Here is a 20,970-nt window from a genome sequence, read left to right on the forward strand (position 1 = left end):
CGCTTTTATCCAACAGTTCAGCAGGAAAGGTACAACTCATTCAGCTTAGTAACAATGTTCGTCAATCAGTGTTGAAACTTGGGTGCATAGTAGTAAAGACATTAGCATAGTAGGTAGTAGTATAGGCAAGGAAGATTATTTAGTGGCAAAGTGCATGATAGTAAGACAGTACGAAGGTTTGTTTTTTTAGTTTTCAGATATTGATTGAAGAAGTGTGTTTTAGTCGACGGTGGAAAATTGGCCAGGTTTCGCGTTGTATTCGGAGTTCACCTTGGTGGTAGATGACTCTCAACTAGAGGCCCATCTAACAAGTTCATGGATAACAATCCTTTCAACCACAATGTTTCTTTAACTAAGCAGCAAAACGTCCCAGACTCATTTCCTACATGTGGGTGATCCTCGGAAAGCCTCAGAGAAAAACCACCACATGGAATTTTCACCTCAGTCTTCCAACTCTTGTGTGGGATCCTGAATCTGCCCTCAATAAACCTTATTAAATAGCCGCAAAAGACAAGATCCAAATAAAAGGAATCTTTCCACTTTTCTACCGGCTGATAGAAATACTTATTTTCCCCTGTAAATGTTTTCTGGCTACATGTATGAGAGAGAAACGAGAGAGGAAAAGGTTAAGGTTAGGTGGCCTTTAAGGTCCAGTATTACAAGTTGTACCTCTGAGTTAAGGTTAGGTGGTCTTCAAGGTCCAGTATTACAAGTTGTACCTCTGAGTTAAGGTAACCATTAACTCATTGAGCGTCAAACACGAGATATCTCGTTTCTGGTAAATTCTTTCTATTTTCTTATTCTAAACACTCGCGCGGGCCTTTGTGAGTGAGAGCAGGGTGAGAGAGATGAGGACGGGGCTAGAGAGAAAGAGAGCTGGGAGAGTGAGCAGTACAGCCAACTGACGTTCGACAATGGCGATCGCCTAGAGCGAACTATTGGATATTAGAAGAAGACAAAACGGATTATTCATATATGTATATATATCCTGTTCTGATCGAAGACACTTGGAGCGAGATCGGAGTACCTGCTCATAAAGGTAACGTCTATTTTAGCGAACCCCATCATAAAACATGCTTTTGTAATGATCGCAGTGTCGGAAAACGACCCCCCCGATGGCTTTGTGAAACATGGTCGTGTTTACCTTTGCAATAATATAGGCTTCAGGCGAGCAGCCGCGAGATTGTGCACAAAACACACTATATCTCACAATCTAGAAAACCAGCCTGGATTATTGTGAAACGTGGGCGATTTTTTGTGCGTGGTATAGCGCACAAACGAAGGTATGTAGAAATAAACTGTTTCGTCCCTGTTGGAGTATAAATAGTGCCTGTCAAATGAGCCATACTATTGTCTCCATAGCTATAATATAGAATATACGATGGGGTCCGCAAACATCGTGAAAATGGTCAATAACACTGGCGCCAGGGAGTAAAGATGGAAAAACAGCGTGGCAGTCAATGAGTTTTTAATTTTTATTTTTTATTATCTTTTCCCCCCTCTTTTTTCCGATTTTTCTCCCATCCCACTGTTAGTCGTTATGCCAATTCCCAACCCCCTTCCTGGTTGTTGCGCACTTTCCCCTACTGTTGGTCCGGGAGGCCGGAGACTGTCACATGCTTTCCTCCGACACATGTGCAGCCAGCCGGCAGCCAACCTGGCCGCGCAGATTTTCACCGGGAGAGTGTAACATGTGGAAGGTCACACTACCTCCCTCCAGATCCTACCCTCGCTGAGCAGGCGCCCCGACCGAACTGTAGGGTCGCTGTCCACAACGCCCAGGACCCACCCGCCAGCTTTCCCCACCCCCTAATACTGCCAATTGTATTAGTGTGAACGGCCAGCCAAGCCGGTTACAACGCCGGGAGCGGGCTCGAACCCAGCATCTCCGGCGTTGGTGACGAACGCAATCTCCGCTACGCCACCTGACCGCCCCGGCAGTCAATGAGTTAAAGGGGACATATTATATATATTTTCGACAATTCTCTTTTTGCAAATAATCTAAATCACCCACCCAAGAGTTAAACACGTTTATAAAATGGGGCAGTGCATTAGGTGAGCAGTGTGCCCGGCTCCAAGAGGCACAGCGAATCGATTCATTAAAGCCAATGTATTGCTCGTGTCCCCCTTGTGACATCACAGGGAGCAATAATTATGCACAGCTTGTCTAGGGTTGTTAAGGTGAAGACTTCAAACCCTGGTCAAACGGCAGTGAGCACAGAGAGCGGCTCCCGGTTCGATGTGAGGAATACATTGTAAAGCGCTTTAGGGGTGCACCATATAGATTTTTTGATATCGATACCGATAACTTTCTGCTCCTCAAGGTCGATATCGATAACAGATCATATATATATATTTATTGTATTATAATTTTTTTTTTATGTATATTCCTATAGTTTTGACCTAACCAGATTTATCATGACATGAGCATTACTTACTACTATGAACAAAACAAAGCCAAGAGAACAGTTTTGACTCTTCAAATAAAGTGACTATATTTATTTTTCCAAATAAATATAATTTGAGTCACAGAAAATTCACAATCCGTCAATGTCATTAACAATGTGTTTCCCTGAACAATGAGTGAACTAAAAACCAACAGGTATTGTGCTTCGTCAGCAGATAAAACATTTGACGCTATAGGAGAGGAGACTGGCTGCTTTGTCACGTGTCTGGTGCGCCCAGCAATCACAGCGCTCCTACTGTAAAATGTGGAAGCAGCCATTTTAGCGAAGGCTAGCTCAGTGATTTTTTTACTCGTTTATAAAAATGATTTAAAATGTTTATTAGCAACGCCGAGCTTTCAAAACCCCGCCGCGTGTGTGTGTGAAACCCTAATGGAACGGTGCGTACCTTTGAAATTTATATCGGATATATTTTGGACCCACCGCTCGTCTTTAACCAGTGCTTGATGTGCACATTAACATGGCTAGTAACGTGGGATAAGTGACTGCGTATTCAACCAAGGGTTGCATCACAGTCACGAAAGGGGCTACCGCCGGTTCCTTTGCAGCTGGCTTTGGATTCACAGCAGCTTTAGCTGCTCGCGCGTCGTCGTAGGATTTTAATACAACACCATCGTAGCGGTGGTGATGTTTCACCATGGATGCGTTATAGCTTGTTGCCCTTTTCCCTCCCCGTGGAACTTCTGCATTGCATTTGTTACAAATAGCAAGTGAACTGTTTTCCTCTGAAAAAATCCACACTACTGACTACTGTGTAACGTGTGGGAGGTCACACTACCCTCACCATCTCCCTCCCTCGCTGTGCAGGCGCCCCTGACCGACCTGTAGGAGTCGCTGTTTACAACGACCAGAACACCACCCCACCGGCTTCCCTCCCGCCGACTCTGCCAATTGAGCCAGTATGACGGCCGGCCCAAGCCGGAGGCAACGCCGACAGCCGGATTCGATACCACCAGTGTCTCTCGTGTCGGTGACAAGCGCTTAGTCTGCCGCGCCACCCAGCCGCCCCCTAATATGTCCCATTTCTGATGGTGATAATAACGGAGCGGTTACCTTTGTCCAGAGACCTCTCCGGGCCGCGGGGCGGGATCATCTTCCTGACCAGGGTGAGGTGGACCGTCTGGCCCGTCTGCTTCATGACCTCCAGCACCTCCTGGTTGGTGAAGCCCTGCAGACTGACCCCGTCAGCTGCAGCAGGGGGGGGGGGGGGGGCACAGGGCACAGCACTCAACACACAGCCTCCTGATGTACATCCAGCTGCACCGGGGGGGGGGGGGGGGGGGGGCACAGGGCACAGCACTCAACACACAGCCTCCTGATGTACATCCAGCTGCAGCAGGGGGGGGGGGGGGGGGGCACAGGCACAGCACTAGTCAACACACAGCCTCCTGATGTACATCCAGCTGCAGCAGGGGGGGGGGGCACAGGGCACAGCACTCAACACACAGCTCCTAATGTACATCCAGCTGCAGCAGGGGGGGGGGACACACACACACACACACAGGGCACAGCACTCAACACCAGCCTCCTGATGTACATCCAGCTGCACCAGGGGGGGGGGGGGGGGGCACAGGGCACAGCATCAACACACAGCCCCCTAATGTACACACTACACTACACACACATGTGACCGAGCCCAGCAGTTCGTTTGTTGCACGAGTCTCCCTCTGTGATTTTTAAGATTTTTACAGATTATGAAAGTACAGAATGTACGCTTTCAAATGAGTCTCAGAGAAAATCTAAAGTATGGCTGCGATTTTAACACCTTGGCAGTCGGGTACTAATGTAGGCGTCACAAACTGCCTTTTTTAAACAAAGGTTTAAAACTATTTTAGAGATACTATACGTGTTAGCTGTTACAGTAAATAATATTTGTATGTATTAGGGCTGTCCCCGACTAAGGATTTGGATAGTCAACTTCGATTGGTCGAAATGAGCCGATAGTCGACTATTAAGCGGTCCGCACACGGCGAGCGACCGACGTCGCCTGGCGATGCCATCGTCTGGCGCTCAACGACAATCACGTGCCCGCCCCCCCCCCCCCCCCCCCCCCCCCCCCACACCAGAGGCGACCGTTCACAGGTATAATAAGCTATATGTGTCGCTCTGTCTAAGTTAGCTGGGGGTGTTTCCCCCCGGGAGATACTGTATAGGAGGACGGACCGCCGGGACCGGACGTTAGGTTGTCGTGAAGCGAGCGTGTTAGCAGGTAGCTGTGTTGTGCGTTACGAGGGAACTATTAACCTGTAAAACCCATATTGAGCTGGAATTAAACCACCATATACGAATACAACCTCTCCTCATTCTTCCTGACATTACTGCATGACTGATCGCTACGATACATTCACTACCACCGATTGGACAAGTATTGTTATGCAGCTGAGAGAGGATGTTTTTCACTGAAGACGCAAACTGTTTTGTTCTCAACCATAATTTTCTTTGGACAATAAACCTTACAAACTACATCAGCTGCAGCCTGGACATTAAACTCTGTCAACATCCACAACTTATTTTGTTACCCGAGTATAAAAACACTAGTAGGTGCATCGTGGCGCATTGTTCATTTATTAGTTAATGACAAGCGGCCACTATAGCTTCTCCAACTAACGTTATTTATTTAAATTGTTCCTGTTAATAATAAAGTAGCATGGTAATAATACGTAGGTTATTGATCAATGAATGTATTGATAAATCAATGGTGTACAAATGATACACCAGTAGAAGTCATGTTATTTCCTCACTGTCCTGCTGTGTCGCCTGCCGTCACCTCAAAAAATAGGATCGAGGCGATTTTTTGCCAGGCGACAGAAATAGCTGCGCGACCGTCGCTTAAAAATCTCCTGCCGTGTGGGCTGTCTCATTCATAACAATGGAGGCGATAGAATTGATTTAAAATGTTTATTAGCAACGCCGAGCTTTCAAACCCTGTGTGTGTGAAACCCTAATGCAACGGTGCATACCTTTGAAATTTATATCGGATATATTTTGGACCCACCGCTCGTCTTTAACCAGTGCTTGATGTGCACATTAACATGGCTAGTAATGTGGGAATAAGTGACTGCGTAAAAAAAATCGGTCGCCTGACAAAAATCGCTCGCCGTGTGCGGACCACTTTAGTCGACTATGAAAAAAAATAATGCTAAAAAAAAGTATACTTTTTTTTCTTCTTTTTTTGTATCATTCCATTTGGGCTGTGGGGGTGCTTAATGTCTGAAGGAGTCAAGGGAAGGCTTCTTGTCCTCTGCGAAAGCATGCAATTGGTCCACTGATGGATATATCTTTTTTTATCTACTTTTTCTCCCCATTTTTCAATTTTTCTCCCTTCCCCAATTTCGTATCGTCCAATTCTACCCTCCCCTGTCTCGAACGCTGTTAGGCCATGCCTCCCACAAGCTGGCTGCAATGTGGACGAAGCCTTGCATCACGTGTCCCCTCCGGTACTCGAGGAGGCAGCCGTCGCATCTTTTCACCTGCACAGCGCGATCTCTCAGTGGCGAGGAGTAACGCGTGGGAGGGACACACCGCCCTCGTCGCTTCCTGATTCTACTGCGCAGGCGCACCAACCGACCTGTAGGAGTCGCTGTCCACAACGTCCGATTCCCCCCCACCAGCTTCCCACCCCCTAATACTGCCAATTGTATTAGTATGAACGACCAGCCAAGCTGGTAGCAACGCCGAGAGCTGGGCTCGAACCCAGCATCTCCTGCGTTGGTGGCGAGCGACTTGCCCACTGCGCCACCTAGCCGCCCTGATGGATACATCTTGATATTTGTCTAGTCTAGTGTGTTCATTAGATGGGTGAAATCCTCTTTCAGTGCCTCTGTGCCTGTTTTCGTAGGCAGTTAGCCTCTGGTATGCGTGCCATTAGCGTTAGCCACGCTTCTAGGCCTCTTTTCTTTTGGAAAGAATGATAAAAAAATATTTAATAAATTAAAGTGCCACTTGCAGGTTAAACCCTACTCTTCAATTATGGGTAGTTTACATCATTGGTATCTAATTTCATTATTTATTTTTTTCCATTTGACGCCGGAAATTCCACTCAGAAAGGGTTAAAAATTTCCACACGAATAACATGTATGGAGCCAATCAAAAAGCTTATCAGACGCTATCAGTGCCGTGACGTCACTGCAGGTAACTTTCCCCTACCTCTCATCCACTACAATGGAGTTTGACGAGTGCAGAAAGCCATTTCCTTGATCCAAATGGACGCCTTACAAGACGAAAATGGGTTTAATCGTCGGAGAGACTTTGATGGACCTCTACTACTGCATTTTTGGTTGAAACAAAAGGTAGTTATAAGGTTTTAAAAAAATAACTACATTTACCACTAGGCAGCCTGTTGTTCAGTACAGCAGCGCTATTGGCTGTTGCCTTATTCCCGTCATGGGTCATAGTACCAAGCTAGCTAGCTAACGTTAGCATTATGTCTACTGTTGTGAACCATTTTAAATCGGGGCATGTAGAAGAGTTTCGGGAACGAGTAAAATGTGCAGGTCCTCTTCTCAGACCTGTGGGGCAAAGCACTGCACGCATCATGCCGGCTAGCAAGCTAGCTAGCTACACGTCACGGCCGGCTGATAGCACGATAGTAGCCCCTTTCGTGACTGATGCACTCGGTGCATCACAGTCACGAAACGGGCTACCACGATAGCTAACTAACGTTACCGTTGGCGTTACAAGCTCAAACACCTTATAACTAACTATTGTCGTGCAGCGGACTAAGCGCCTGCCTACCACCGCAGATACACTGGTATCGAATCCAGCCGTCAGCGGTACCTCCGGCTTGGTCGGTCGTCCATACTAACACAATTGGCAGTGTTAGCGGGTGAGAAGCCGGTGGGGTATGTATCCTGGTCGGTCGGGGCGCCTGCTCAGCGAGGGAGGGAACTGGGGGAAGTAGTGTGATCCTCCCACGCGTTACGCTCCCCCAGTGAGAGTCCTCGCTGTCGGGTGAAAAGAAGCGGCTGGCTGACGCCACCTGGAGGAGACATGTGATAGTCAACCCTCCCCAGGCCAACAGTAGGGGGCAATGCGCGCAATGACCAGGAAGGGAATTAGCATAACGACTAAATTGGGATGGGAGAAAAATACGGAAAAAGGGGGTCTAATGACTACCGGCCATTAGACCAAATATATTGATGGAAAACTGAAACACAGCCTAGTCATATGAATTGCACATAACCCTCTTTACTGCACACAGCTCCTGTCCTGTTCAGAGGGCGTGGAGTCTTTTACCAACACACTTGCAGTTCCGCGTTCGGGTTCTGCGATCTGATTGGCCACTGACGTTTCTCACTGCACCAATCGCGCCTGCTTCAGGATCACGTAGCTGCCGCCTCGCAGGTTCTCATTCAACTACTGTCCAAGTCGCTGTATAACAGCAGCGTGATTATGTTAGCGTAGTAATATCTATACTTTTCAAGTCAGTGATTTCTACGTGAAGCCGTGTTTGTTGACATTCTCATTCATTCAAAGGATCCGAACCGATTGAAGTTTATGGATACCATGACTTAAAATCCTCTTAACTATAAAACTAAGAACTAAACTAAGAACGTTAAAAACTAACGTTACAACTAACCTAAAGTTAGTTTAGGTTCGTGTTAACGTTAGATAATGTACAAATTAACATATTCCGCTGCTATAGAAGTCGCTCTTTTATTTTGAAACCCTCCAGAAAGGAAGTCATTATATTTGCTTGAGTGTCCGGTTGCTGGTTAGCTCCGTTAGCGTGCAGGATATCAAGACCAGCCATTGGAATACTGTTTTCTAAATTGGGGAGGCTTTTAATCGTCAAGGTAAGAGGATTTTAAGTCATGGTATCCATAAACTTCAATCGGTTCGGATCCTTTGAATGAATGAAAATGTCAACAAACACGGCTTCACGTTGAAATCACTGACTGCGCTCAGAGAGGAGTGGTTAGGCAAAAAATAGTTCAGAGTATATTTGCTTAGAAAACGTAATTGTCGAATTCAATTATTTTTTATTTCTCCACGTGGTAAATACACAGGTCACAACATGTTTACAGGAACGTTTTGGAGTTGTATTTGGAGTGTATTTCGTGCCTGTAGGGCACTGTAGGGAACGGCAGGCTCTAACTCTGCCCCACTTCCAGTGATGAAGCTAAGCTACGCTAACGGAGCGACTGTTCCCTAAGCCTAATTCATGCACAGAGACAAAAAAAAGGTATGTATCTTCTTGTCTAACTCCAGGGAAGATGTTAAATAAGCTAATTTCCCAAAATGTTGGAGTTTTCCTTTAAAGCAGTGTTTTCTCTCTCTCTTAATGGTGATTCTGCACGGTCAATTCCGTGATGGTGAAGATGATGACAACATATAGGCCTGTTTTACCCTCCATCTTGCTTTTCTCTCTTGTGAACTTGTCATTTCAATATTTTCTAACAGAACAGCAGCTACAGCGGGATGAGTCCCGTGCCACGGGCAACTAAAGGAAGCATTAGACCGTATACCTCTCATCGGTCAAATAACAATTCGGTGACGTTGAACAACCAATGAACATAAATGGTGAGCCGTGACGTAAGGGTCCCTGTTGTGTGTCGTCTGTTACCAGCAAGATAAAACAGGCCTATACTGTATGTTGTCATCATCTTCACCATCACGGAATTGATCGTGCATAATGGATATCTTTTGGATATGAATCGTGCCAGCGTGGTGGCATCCAAGCGATAAATCGTCATATCCGGCTGGCAACCAATGTGTTAAAGGGGAACTATTTTACTATTTCTTTCACTATTTGGGCACTTTTACACAATTCCTGTGAGTCTATGGAACACCTCTGTAATATTATTTTTTTTTTTCATTGTTTTGTTTTGTATTTCTAATCAAGTCCTCAAAAACAGCATTTTTCTACCTCAAGATCTCGAGCCGTTTTGAGGCTGGGCTCCAACCACTGTGTGCAGCTCATCATGTACCTGATGCCACACAGCCACATTATCATGCAGCTGAGTCTCTCTGACATCACAAATCAGCACATTTTCAGATGACTCAGTTCAGTGAGGGTGAATATTGTGAGAGGAGAATTGGAAGAATGCGCCAATATGAGAATTAGAGACATAGATCATATTAATATAAGTTCACATAGCTAGGAAACAATGCTAAACACTCAAAAAGGCCATTTATAAGATAGTTCCCCTTTAAAGAAAGTTGATTTAATAAAAATAAAAAAAATACTCATTTGATCAGATTAATCACTTTATTCAAATTGAGGGTTTTGTTTGAGGATAAAAAAAATATGATGATGTCATACAATATGACGACAGGCATTCGAAGCTTCATTCGAAAACTTCAATAGAAGCTTTGAATGTAAAAAAATATATATTACATTGGGTACATCCCTAGCTACGGGTTAGCCTCAGCATCCTGTTGGGATAAGCAGGGGTGAGAAAAAGGTCTGGCTTTCAATCTCCTGACACATTCTTATGTCTAGACGGCTCGCCTTAAACAGATAGATCATATGCCCTTCAACATGTCACAGCGTAGGGGAAAGGGTTCTGTGTTACATGAATGAAATAATACAAAATAATAAAAAAACATTAACATTGTTATCACTCTTTAGGCATTTAACCCTTTCACTACCACACTGCCAAAATGGTTAACCCTTTCACTGCGACAATACAGAAGGTTAACCCCCGTCACTGCCACACGACAAAGGGTTAAATGAGATATCAGGGAGGCTAACTCTTCAAAATGTAAATGAGAGCCATGTTTATGGATAAGTCTAACGCTATGACTTACAGTATCAATAGTTTTAAGACCATAACATATCAACTGGTCAATAACATATCAACTGGTCAATAACATATCAACTGGTCAATAGTCTGTTCTCCATTTGAATGTAAATGAGAGCTATTCTTTTTTATATATTTTTTTTAATCTTTTTTCCTCCTTCTCTCCCATCCCAATGTTAGTCGCTATGCCAATTCCCAATCCCCTTCCTGGTCGTTGCTCACTCTACCCCCTACCGTCGGTCCGGGAGGGCGGAGACTATCACGTGCTTCCTCCGACACATGTGTAGCCAATCAACCGCTTCTTTTCACCTGGCAGCACAGACTCTCACTGGGGGAGTGTAACGTGTGGAAGGTCACACTACCTCTCCTAGATCCTTCCCTTGCTGTGCAGGCGCCCCGACCGAACTGTAGGAGTCGCTGTTTACAACGACCAGGACCCACCCTCGCCGGGTTTCCCACCCGCTAACACAGCCAATCGTGTCAGTATCAGGCCACGTGAGCGGATCGGCGCGGCCGAGAAATCCGCTCTTCGCTCTTTAAAGCTTGGTCCGCTCCGCTAATCACTCATGTTGACCCCGCCCCCAAGTCGCTCTCCGCTCGCTCCCCGCTCACCTTGAATCGAGCGCTCCCCGCTCCCCGCGCCAGATCGCTCGGCAGTTTTTTTTCTTCTTTTTTTGTAGCATGGTGTAAATGAGCTCAAACTACAACAGTCTACACCCCCTGGGCCCCTTAACAATTGTTTGTATTGAGCCGCATTGTAATTGTAGCCATTCTGCAATGTTAAATAACGTTGTTTATCCATTCACTATCTCTATTAAGCGATGATAGGCTAGCCGAGCCACAATGCTATGGTCGTTGCCATTAACGTTAGCATGTAAGCTAACGTCAACAACAATGGCGTCGATACTTTTTCTAACTGGATTGAGTGTGGGCGTCTCTACAGTGACAAAGCCTGAACGAACAGCCTATCACAGGTTCACCCTTCTCATTGGTTGAAAATGGCCTTCATGTTTGTACATCGCCATCTGTTGCTTTGGCATTGTACTGCATGTATATATTACATCAGTGTTAAACCACTGTGAGCGGCCTGGAGTGGATTGGAGCGGAGGAGAACTCTCGCTCCGGACGTCGCGCCGACTCATTTTAAAACCCACTCCTCGCTCACGTCAAAACCGGCCGCTCCGCGCCCCGCGCCGCTCACGCTCCGATCCGCTCACATGCACTGGTCAGTATGGACGGTCGGCCCACCCGGAAGCGTGAACACTTAAGGCAACCTACTTGCGTTCAGCGTTTCTCTGATTGGCCACGACGCCCATGTGACCGCGGCAGAGAGGCAGAGCGGAAATAGGCTGCTGCTCCGGCGAAAAAGAAAGACAGGCATTCTATTGCCATGCTCTGCGACAAACTCTAACCTTAACCAACTCCGAAAGAATGCCTAAACTTAACCCTAACCTTAACCAACTCCGAAAGAATGCCTAAACTTAACCCTAACCTTAACCAACTCCGAAAGAATGCCTAAACTTAACCCTAACCTTAACCAACTCCGAAAGAATGCCTAAACTTAACCGGCGAAAGAAAGACGTTTATATAGAGAGGCGATAAATTAGTCAGAAGGTGCAGTACCGGCCAGATCCTGGTAGTGGGGCTATCTCGAGAATGCAGTAACCACCCTCCTTCCCAGTCCCTTGTGGACCTCTGCTGTTCTCTCTATCGCTCTATCAGCTTAGCTTAGTTAGTTTACGCTAACGCAACGTTAATTTCGGTATTTAACGCGACGTGGTCATAAAGGAATGGTGAGGATGGAAAGCATGTTAGATGCATTTGACCCCTTGTGGGGAAAAAAACAACAGGCACTTATTTCGGGTCGTTTATGCACAACAGGAATGTAATCCTCTGCATTTAACCCATCCTGACTCTTCTAGGAGCAGTGGGCATTTAACCATCCTGACTCTTCTAGGAGCAGTGGGCATTTAACCATCCTGACTCTTCTAGGAGCAGTGGGCATTTAACCATCCTGACTCTTCTAGGAGCAGTGGGCATTTAACCCATCCTGACTCTTCTAGGAGCAGTGGGCATTTAACCATCCTGACTCTTCTAGGAGCAGTGGGCATTTAACCATCCTGACTCTTCTAGGAGCAGTGGGCATTTAACCATCCTGACTCTTCTAGGAGCAGTGGGCATTTAACCATCCTGACTCTTCTAGGAGCAGTGGGCATTTAACCATCCTGACTCTTCTAGGAGCAGTGGGCATTTAACCCATCCTGACTCTTCTAGGAGCAGTGGGCATTTAACCATCCTGACTCTTCTAGGAGCAGTGGGCATTTAACCCATCCTGACTCTTCTAGGAGCAGTGGGCATTTAACCCATCCTGACTCTTCTAGGAGCAGTGGGCATTTAACCCATCCTGACTCTTCGAGGAGCAGTGGGCATTTAACCCATCCTGACTCTTCTAGGAGCAGTGGGCATTTAACCCATCCTGACTCTTCTAGGAGCAGTGGGCATTTAACCCATCCTGACTCTTCTAGGAGCAGTGGGCATTTAACCATCCTGACTCTTCTAGGAGCAGTGGGCATTTAACCCATCCTGACTCTTCTAGGAGCAGTGGGCATTTAACCCATCCTGACTCTTCTAGGAGCAGTGGGCATTTAACCATCCTGACTCTTCTAGGAGCAGTGGGCATTTAACCCATCCTGACTCTTCTAGGAGCAGTGGGCATTTAACCATCCTGACTCTTCTAGGAGCAGTGGGCATTTAACCATCCTGACTCTTCTAGGAGCAGTGGGCATTTAACCATCCTGACTCTTCTAGGAGCAGTGGGCATTTAACCATCCTGACTCTTCTAGGAGCAGTGGGCATTTAACCATCCTGACTCTTCTAGGAGCAGTGGGCATTTAACCATCCTGACTCTTCTAGGAGCAGTGGGCATTTAACCATCCTGACTCTTCTAGGAGCAGTGGGCATTTAACCCATCCTGACTCTTCTAGGAGCAGTGGGCATTTAACCATCCTGACTCTTCTAGGAGCAGTGGGCATTTAACCATCCTGACTCTTCTAGGAGCAGTGGGCATTTAACCATCCTGACTCTTCTAGGAGCAGTGGGCATTTAACCATCCTGACTCTTCTAGGAGCAGTGGGCATTTAACCATCCTGACTCTTCTAGGAGCAGTGGGCATTTAACCATCCTGACTCTTCTAGGAGCAGTGGGCATTTAACCATCCTGACTCTTCTAGGAGCAGTGGGCATTTAACCCATCCTGACTCTTCTAGGAGCAGTGGGCATTTAACCATCCTGACTCTTCTAGGAGCAGTGGGCATTTAACCATCCTGACTCTTCTAGGAGCAGTGGGCATTTAACCATCCTGACTCTTCTAGGAGCAGTGGGCATTTAACCATCCTGACTCTTCTAGGAGCAGTGGGCATTTAACCATCCTGACTCTTCTAGGAGCAGTGGGCATTTAACCATCCTGACTCTTCTAGGAGCAGTGGGCATTTAACCCATCCTGACTCTTCTAGGAGCAGTGGGCATTTAACCATCCTGACTCTTCTAGGAGCAGTGGGCATTTAACCATCCTGACTCTTCTAGGAGCAGTGGGCATTTAACCCATCCTGACTCTTCTAGGAGCAGTGGGCATTTAACCATCCTGACTCTTCTAGGAGCAGTGGGCATTTAACCATCCTGACTCTTCTAGGAGCAGTGGGCATTTAACCCATCCTGACTCTTCTAGGAGCAGTGGGCATTTAACCCATCCTGACTCTTCTAGGAGCAGTGGGCATTTAACCCATCCTGACTCTTCTAGGAGCAGTGGGCATTTAACCATCCTGACTCTTCTAGGAGCAGTGGGCATTTAACCATCCTGACTCTTCTAGGAGCAGTGGGCATTTAACCATCCTGACTCTTCTAGGAGCAGTGGGCATTTAACCATCCTGACTCTTCTAGGAGCAGTGGGCATTTAACCCATCCTGACTCTTCTAGGAGCAGTGGGCATTTAACCATCCTGACTCTTCTAGGAGCAGTGGGCATTTAACCATCCTGACTCTTCTAGGAGCAGTGGGCATTTAACCCATCCTGACTCTTCTAGGAGCAGTGGGCATTTAACCATCCTGACTCTTCTAGGAGCAGTGGGCATTTAACCATCCTGACTCTTCTAGGAGCAGTGGGCATTTAACCCATCCTGACTCTTCTAGGAGCAGTGGGCAGCCGCAGTGCAGTGCCTGGGGACTAGGGCTGACCTTCGAATTTTTTTTTGGCATTCGAAGCTTCAGGGCCGAGATTCGATTTTAATTCGAAGCTTAGAGATAAAAAATATATATATATATATAAAAAATTATGTTGTGGCACTTTGTTCAATGTTGTCAGTGCTGTAAAGTTTTAACCTTTTTAAATCTTAGACAAACGAAACACTTTGCTTGCATGAAATATTGTAAGCCATCATTTGAGGCTTTATAAAAGCAGCACAATGAACACAAATCTGTCAGTGCAGAGTCCGACCTCATCTTAAATAACAAACAGCGTTGCTTGTTGTAGTTAACAAAGAGAGGCAGAGTTGATTTTGAAAAAAAAATTCAAGAAATATTGAATTATTATTATTTTTTATATATATATATATGCACATTTTATTTTCCCATTCGAATCCCATGCCCATCGAACGAAGCTTCGAAGTATTTAAGACAGGCCTACTGGGTAGAAGCATGCAGGCCTTTTATGGTGTGGCAGGAAGCTCGAGTACCGGCCGGAGGGAACCCAGGCGAACACGCAAGCGTCCACACAGAGAGGCCTCCCGCCAGGCAGGGGTTCCGACCCGGGACCTTCTCGCTGCGAGCGCTAACCACTGCTCCATCGTGCCGCCCCCCCCCCCCCCACCGTGCCCTGCGGTCCAGACGTGTAGAGGCATCTAGAGGCCGAAGTACATCATGTACAAAAAGGCATCAAGGTGAACACAAAGGCAGCGGCGATGTCCCCCGCTGTGCGCGCGAGCACACACACACACACACACACACACACACACACACACACACACACTCAGGTGAAAAGAAGCGGCTGGCTGACTCCACATGTATCGGAGGAGGCATGTGATCTAGACTACACACCCTCCCCAGACCAACAGTGGGGCAATGTGCACAATGACCGGGAAGGGAATTGGCATAACGACTAAATTGGGATGAGAGGAAGGAGAGAACAGAAATATATATATATATAAAACACGACCCGACCAGTGGCCCAGAGAGACCGCAGCCATCTCGGAAAATAGCCGCACAGCTGGAGCTGGTGGGAACGGCTCTGCATGAAGCACACAGGGAGGATGACGAGCACCGGAACACTTGCCCCGAAACATGGCCCTCGTTACGAACGATCACAAATCTTACTTTAGTGCAGCGCAGAGTTACAAAGTGTTACTTTGGTGTGTGGCCCCCAGGCCGGGCGTTATCTGCATGCACTCCCAGATGTGTCTAGATATGTGACTCGTTTGATGGTTCCATTATGGATGTGAACTGTTCTGGGGTCAGGAGGCAGGAGGGAGGCTGCAAATCAGCTTTTCTCTCTCTTTTTTTTTTATTGTGTTGACGGAACAGAAAGGAACAAAGGAAACATAGTAATATAGTCTAGATCACACACACACGCTTGCATGTAAATAGACAAATTATCGAGACAAGCAGGGAGGGATGCACCGATATCGGTCTGATAAAATAGGGTATCAGACAATTTCCCCCAGGACTCAAATCTGCTACCAACAAATGAGTGACATGATAACTTAAAAAAAATTACTTGATTTGCTTTAACACATACAGTAGAAGCATGTTAGATCTCTCCAATGGAAAATAAGGTTAGATATATCAGTGTATATATATATATACACACACACGTTTGTCCAGCAACCCCAAACTAATGATTAAGTCTAAGCTGTTCAGTAAAACTCACTACTTTTAAGGACTCTATCGAGTTGTTTACACACACCTGTTTACACATAACTGTTCTGCTGCATGTATTACAAGAAAAAAATGCCACTTTCTTTTTGTCCCCTTTCCCCGTTATCCTTCAAGAGTCCCTTTTGTCCTCTCGCCAGACCGTCATTGTAAATAATAATTTGGTTAAATAAAGGTAGAATATATGCTGGATAGGGTGGGTACTTGGCATCAGCCCACACTGAATGTTCAGTACTTGGGGCTGGGGATGGGCAGTGGACACGTGGTGCGGGTGCATCCCTACACACAGGCTGATCCTGACCTCTGATCTACGGGGTCTCTGTTCTTTTTTAATAGACATACACAGCATTGTTATTATTCCTCATTAACAGCTGGTCAGGGGGCCTCACCGCTAGGAGCCTGTCGTACACTCGTATGTTCCCGCTGTGGTCCGCGGCGCTGCCTGGAACCACATGCTTCACAAACACCCCCACCGCGTCTGACCAGAGGGGGGGGAGAGAGAGAAATGTTAAAGGTACAAAACTGAATGTATTTCATCATCTAAATCCAGGGTGTGTTCACATATGCATGTTCATTTGTTGGACAATAAGCTAATAATAATAATAACTTATTTGTTTATATTATTTTTAACTCTTTAACACAGTCTGCGCCATTAACGAGTTAACTCGTTATTGACCGCCAATCGTTGAGCGCCAACAACGAGTTAACAAATTTTTATGATCGTTATTTCCTTTATTCGCTATTGGCATTCATAATTCATTCAGCAAGGCTCCGGGAGCCAGCTGGACTCTGTCTGATATTTCAACGCATCAATACCGCCGCCTGGTGATTTCGGGCGAGTTGCACTCCACTCTAAACCGGATGTGGCGCTCTGTGCATCGGGGAAAATGTTCCGGCAGAGCTATCTTGTTATGTTGATCAAGACAAACACTCGAGTGCATTGAATCGCTTTCGAGACGCAAGAATCAATATGCTTTCGGCGTTTATTGTGTCATACAAACGGAAAATGGATCTAGCAGATTGAAATCAAATAATTGGAATATTTTTTCTCCAGACTCATCGGCCACAGGTAAAAGGAATCTAACGTTAATTCCAGCTCGATTGTCCATTTATTTCATTGCAATCCATCTGATCAACGTATAAATAATAGTAATAATAATAATAGCTTCATTTTATATAGCGCCTTTCAAGAGACCCAAGGTCGCTTTACATAGGGGGGAAAAATAACAAAGTAACAAACATAGTGGACAGACACAACATATAAATATAAAGTGAGAAATTAGGGGTTAAAGGCCAAGTTGAAGAGGTGGGTTTTGAGCAGTTTTTTTAATGAGTCCAGAGTTCGGGCGGTGCGGAGTTCTGCAGGGAGGGAGTTCCAGACGGTGGGAGCTGCCACACTGAAAGCTCTGTCCCCGAAGGTCCGCAGTCTGGTTCGGGGGATGGAGAGTATGATGTCGTACTAAAGAAAGCCGTTACTGACAATCAAGGAATCATAAACGACCCCCCTCCCTTTCCTTCACGCATGATGGAGCATAATGTATACCGAGCATATGCATTTGAATTTTTTAATATAGCGTGTATAAGAACGAAACGCCAATCGATTATGTATAATATGCGTCAGGGCCTATAACTCGCATTCTAGGAATTACTGCTCTACACTCTAAAAACATACTTATATTCACGACGGTACTAACACGACAATGTATGAATGGAAAAATATAACGTTCCCACATCCGGAACGATAGATACCCGATGTTGAATGGGCCATAGAGTAATGTCGATATAGCTATAATATTTAAAAAGTTATAGCCCTGCAAAGAAGGTGAGCGACTCCATAGGCTTACAGCACTGCCAGAGAGTGGTATAAGATGGGCAAACTGCGTGGCACAGAATGTGTTAATTGCCAAACCCAAGATAAGTCGGGTTAACTCGCCATGCGTTGGCTGCCAGACCCGAGATTTTGGTCATTTATTCTTTTATTCAATATTTGTATTCATTATTCATCCAGGGACCTCGGTGTTACCATAGGAAATTAGTCTGAGATCGCCAAAGTGCAACACCGGCCACATCCTGCTAGACGGCAGTATCGAGCACCCTTTGAAACCTTATATCTTACCCTGTGTTACGTTCGAATCCCTCCGGGCGCAGTTTTCTGGGTCAGGCGAGTCGAGCGGTTTGCCCGATCGCATTGAAACGCGTCAGATGCCCCTGATGCATGTGTTGTGGTGGGTTATGTCGTGGACCAGATGGACATCAGATGGACCAGATGGCGATCAAACAATTGGAATATTTTTTTTGGAATGCCCCCGATCAGAGGTAAGGACTATCTGATGTCAATTCCAGCTTGATCATGCAATGTTTTCATACCGATCCATTGATCAGCGTTTTTAGTGTTCAATACGAATGCTGTTACTGGCAATCAAGAAACGACCCCCCCCGCCCTTTCATGCATTCATGATGAAACATAATACCTATTATATACATTTGATTTGGAAATGGTAGCGTGTCCAGGCAAGAAACGCCAACGCTTATAGTAGAATTCACGTTGCGTTGTACTGTATTTCAACCTTCTTCACGCCCTGTTCACGGTTCACGGAATTGGCAAGTTTTAAAAAAAATAAATAATAATAATTAGATTTTTTTTTTTTGTAACTCAGAAAATATATTGGATCGCACCTAAATCGGCAGGGTCGGTCGGCAACCGGAAACAAACCATTATTTTTTTAGGCCTAAGTGGTTGCCTAGTGGAGATTTAGGATTCACTGACTGTACACTGTAAGAAAAAAAGCTGCAAGAAAACTAAATGTCTGGCATCTATGGTTTCCAAATACTGTCAAATTACAGTAAAATCAAATACAGATTACAACCTTTATTTAATGGTTAATATTTTGATAAAAGGTAATTTACTGTATTTTTATAGCATTTACACTTAAAGTAGGAAAACAAAAGTAATCTGTAAAATAATACAGTGAATTTCCATAATACAGGTTTTGACCAGCAGATGGAAGCGACGAGGCAGCTCCATTGGGAGGGGGCGGGGCCGGATGGGAGGGGGCATGCCAAGGGGGCGGGGCCAGGAGAAGGGGCGGGGCTAAATGTGCATGTTTTTTCTCCTGCCAATGTTGACAGCTAAGGTTGCGCCCTATAACTCGCTTCCCAGGAATGATCCCTGGGAATTTTGCATCTTGGACGGAAGAAAGTCACTGTCAAATGACCATAGTACTGTCCCCATAGCTATAATATAGATATAGCTCTCCAAACATAGTGACGCACAGTGAAAATAGGCTCTAGATAGCTGGCGCTCTAGCTACGAGGATAAGACTAATCCCCGGCGCTGAATGTGTTAACACTTTCAGCGCCAGAGGGCGCTGTGTACTGTGTGGTTAAAAGGCCAGCGTTCTAAAGTATAGGAATACGTGGCGGTGTTTGCAGGGCTATAACTATATTCTATATTATAGCTATGGATACAATACTATTGCCCATTTCACATAGAGTATCTATCGTTCAATATGTGAAAAAGAAATAATTTTCTCATCCATACATTCCCGTTTTATACCGTGGTGAATATAAGTATATTAGAGCGGTCTAGGGTAATTCATGGGAGGCTGGTAATAGCCCCCAACGTGTATTATACTAAATGCATTGGCGTTCCGTCCTTACACACACTACAATTAAAAAATCAAATGCATATGATAGGTATTATGTTCCATCATGAATGCATGAAAGGGTGGGGGGGGGGGGGTAGTTTTTTGATGCTTTGATCGTCACCAACGGAATAGGTTATGGACTAGTGTTACACACATATACGCTTGGATCGCCCCAAAAAGAATATTCAATTATCTGATCGTGAGTCCTAGTATTGGTGTGGATCGTGTCGCCAACATAATCCGCCATACATCATCCATCTGGAGCATTCGACGTTCCTCAAGCCGATCGGGACAACCGTTCCCCTTGCCCGACATGGAAAAGTCTGCCCGGACCAGGCCATGTGAGCGGATCGGTGCGGGCGTGAAATCCGCTCTTCGCTCTAGACGGCTTGTTCCGCTCCGCTAATCGCTCATGTTGACCCCGCCCCCAAGTCGCTCACCTTGAATCAAGCGCTCCCCGCTCCACATCGCTCGGCAGATTTTTTTTCTTTTTTCTTTTTGGGGCATGGTGTACATTTGCTCAAACTACAACAGTCTACACCCCCTGGGCCCCTTAACAATTGTTTGTATTGAGCCGTATTGTAATTGTACCCATTCTGCAATGTTAAATAACGTTGTTTATCCATTCACTAGCTCTACTAAGCGATGATAGCTAGCCTAGCCACAATGCTATGGTCGCGGCCATTCACGTTAGCATGTAAGCTAACGACAACAACAATGGCGGCATATACTTTTGTCTAACAGGATGTGAGTGACAGTTCACCCTTCTCATTGGTTGAAAATGGCCTTCATGTTTGTACATCGCCATCTGTTGCTTTGGCATTGTACTACATGTATATTACATCAGTGTTAAACCACTGTGAGCGGCCCGGAGCGGATTGGAGCGGAGGAGAACTCTCGCTCCGGACGTCGCGCCGACCCATTTTAAAACCCACTCCGCCGCTCACGTCAAAACCACCTGCTCCACTCCCCGCGCCACTCACATGCACTGGCCCGGACCAATATAAATCGACGCACAGCCCAAGACACAGAGTTTCAAAGGGTGCTCGATACCGCCGCCTGGTAGGATGCGGCCGGTATTGCACTTTTGGGATCTCAGACTCATTCCCTCTGATAACACCAGGCTCCCTGGATGGATAATGAATGGAAATATCGAATAAAAGAAAAAACTGCCAAAACCCAACTATACTCGG

General features: G+C 45.8%; 1 protein-coding gene across 1 annotated transcript in view; it reads right to left on the bottom strand.

Annotated features, from left to right (window-relative positions):
• patj (PATJ crumbs cell polarity complex component) overlaps positions 1-20,970 on the bottom strand; it is a gene marked incomplete at its 3' end in the record, with an annotated part of 330,847 nt that overhangs the window by 249,468 nt on the left and 60,409 nt on the right. Inside the window, 3 exon segments of the mRNA XM_084311517.1 lie at positions 3,519-3,653; positions 15,420-15,486; positions 16,520-16,608. Of these exon segments, the coding sequence (XP_084167643.1) occupies positions 3,519-3,653; positions 15,420-15,486; positions 16,520-16,608 (291 nt within the window).

Source organism: Notolepis coatsorum (assembly GCF_963971535.1).
Source record: "Notolepis coatsorum genome assembly, chromosome: 3".
NCBI lineage: Eukaryota > Metazoa > Chordata > Actinopteri > Aulopiformes > Paralepididae > Notolepis > Notolepis coatsorum.